Here is a 2,486-nt window from a genome sequence, read left to right as displayed (position 1 = left end):
GGCTGTGTTCAATTGGTTAATTTAAGCAAACTATTTTAAGTGACACAGCAGTAGGGGTCCTGATACTTTGGTACTGCTTGAAATTACTTCTTAACTTCAGAATAGTGACTTTACACCTAAACCTCTAGCAGGGTTGAGCAGGAATCAAAGAACTATTTTTCCTTTAAATAAGAGTATTTACTAAAATAATATAAAGCTAAATCAAACAGAACTATTACAGAAGATAATTTGGGAAGTTAAATAATATTTTCTCTGTTTTTCTTATTTTATTGTTTTTAAAGTTTTTTTGATGTTGACCATTTTTCTTTTAAGTCTTTATTGAATTTGTTACAATATTGCTTCTGTTTTATGTTTTGGTTTTTTGGCCGTGAAGCATGTGGGATCTTAGCTTCCCAACCAGGGATCAAAGCCACACCCCCTGCATTGGAAGGCGAAGTCTTAACCACTGGACCACCAGGGAAGTCCCTGTTTTTCCTATTCTAGACTTGTATAAATTTAAAATAATCTTTAAGATATTCACATTGTTTAAGTAGTTAAACAAGGAGGTCATCAGACTGAGGTGGCTCTAATGTCTTGGGAGCCTACGTAAGCAAACCAAAACTAAGCCAGGGTCAATGCACTCAGATCCAAGCAAATGAAACTTAAGAACAACCAATCACAAACAGCCAACTAGGCTTTCCCAAATAAGGTAACTCCTTAAGCTATCACCTATCAAATCATTTCCTTGCTCTGCTTCTCTCTAAAAACCTCTCCCCCAGCTCCTGTTGGTAGAATACTCTACCTTTGGTTTGGACTGCCTGATTCTAACTGATGTATGCTCAAAATAAACTCTTGAAAATTTTAATGTGCCTCAGTTTATCTTTTAACAATACTAAATGATTAACTGTATAGTATCTTTTAATGCAATAATGTGCAATTGAATGTAATATCTCAACTGAATGTATATCTTTCTGTGACCTCATTTATGTCTTTCCATTATCTCTTAATTATCCCAATTCCTCTTAATAAAAGTTTAAAAGACTTGTTTTACGGGTTTTATTCCTCCTTAACAGAATTGGCTACACAGTCTCTTAAAGTTGACCATGAATATATTCTCCTTTTAACTGACTGCCTTAAACCTGATCCACTGATTTGCACCACGAATTTCAAAAGGTGGATTAGTGCTGTGGATGTGACGGCTTAATTCTTCCAAAGGTGGTTCAGGACCGGTTAGAGCACACTGAGCAGCAGCGTCAATTTCTTTCCTCACTTCAACATCAATTTCCTTCAGTTCTTCAATACTGGCAAGTTTGTTGTTTAGCATTTTACCTTTGAGAAGCACGCTAGGATGGCTCTTACTTCTTAAATTCTGAGCTTCTTCTCGTGTACGATAACTGATTCCAGAGTCACTCATACTGTGTCCATGATAACGGTATGCCAGCGGCTCCATCAGTATGTGCCCCTTTCCAGATCTACAGTAGTCAGCTGCAACCTTAGTTGCCTCCCAAACACATAGAACCTCCATTCCATCTACCCTTCGACCAGGGATGAAATTGCCTCTCTTGTAGTAATCAGTGATGGCTGCTGCTCTCTCAACAGATATTCCCATTCCATAGCGGTTATTCTCGCAGATGAAAATACAAGGTAAATTCCACACAGCTGCCATATTATAAGCTTCAGATATCGGACCCTGATTAGCGGCACCATTCCCATGTAGAGTCTAACACACCTCGCTGTTTCCCTTATATTTACAGGCCAGAGCAATACCAGCTCCCAGCGGTCCCTGAGCACCGACAATGCCATTGCCTCCACAGAAGTTCTTGGCATACGTATGCATTGGCCCTCCTTCTCCTTCAGCACAGCCACCTCTTCGACCTGTCAGCTCTGCAAGAATTGATGGGACAGAAAGTCCACGAGTACAGCATGAGCCATGAGCCCGACAGGATGCCATGACATGATCCATGGGATTTAGCCCAGCCTCAAGACCCACACAGCAAGCTTCCTGACCGTCACACAAGTGACAGAAACCACGAATAAATTTCTGTTTTTACAACTGATCCGCCTTCAATTCCATTCGACGAACGGTCTGCATCATCCTGTAGTATTTGAGTCCATCCTCCCGGCTGAGCACTGCGGTGACATGGGGACCCTCTTCCAACCAATAAAGATCACATTTCTTAATCTCAAGTGCAGCATCATTTGAATAGTTACAGGATGCCACAAGCACCCTGTTAGCGGGCTTCTGGGTGACAACAGACAGCACGCTAGAGACAGCAGCAGCCAGCATCTTCCTCATGGAGCGCAGCCAGGGAGGCCGTGAGTCTCCATCTGCCAGGGTTGCCTGAGTCCCAGTCTCCAGCAGACCCTCCACGCCCCGAACGCATGCTGCGCCACAATGACCGCGCGCTGGTGGCAGAGGCCACGTCATGCCGCGCTGGGCCGCGGGCCGCAGCCTGGATCAGTTGACGTTTACAGTGCCTTCCAACAGTAAAATTAAGAATAAAGGT

The 2,486-nt window shown here is 42.8% G+C and overlaps 1 protein-coding gene across 1 annotated transcript; it reads right to left on the bottom strand.

Moving 5' to 3' along the window:
* Positions 1–1,099: 1,099 nt before the first annotated feature.
* Positions 1,100–2,275, bottom strand: PDHA2 (pyruvate dehydrogenase E1 subunit alpha 2). The gene is given in 2 exon segments (XM_068542058.1): positions 1,100–1,653; positions 1,747–2,275. Coding segments are annotated over 2 exon segments (1,083 nt in total).
* Positions 2,276–2,486: the final 211 nt, after the last annotated feature.

Source organism: Eschrichtius robustus, chromosome 4, assembly GCF_028021215.1.
Source record: "Eschrichtius robustus isolate mEscRob2 chromosome 4, mEscRob2.pri, whole genome shotgun sequence".
Lineage (NCBI taxonomy): Eukaryota > Metazoa > Chordata > Mammalia > Artiodactyla > Eschrichtiidae > Eschrichtius > Eschrichtius robustus.
Note: the sequence above shows the minus strand (reverse complement) of the source record. Positions and strands in the feature narration are given on the sequence as shown.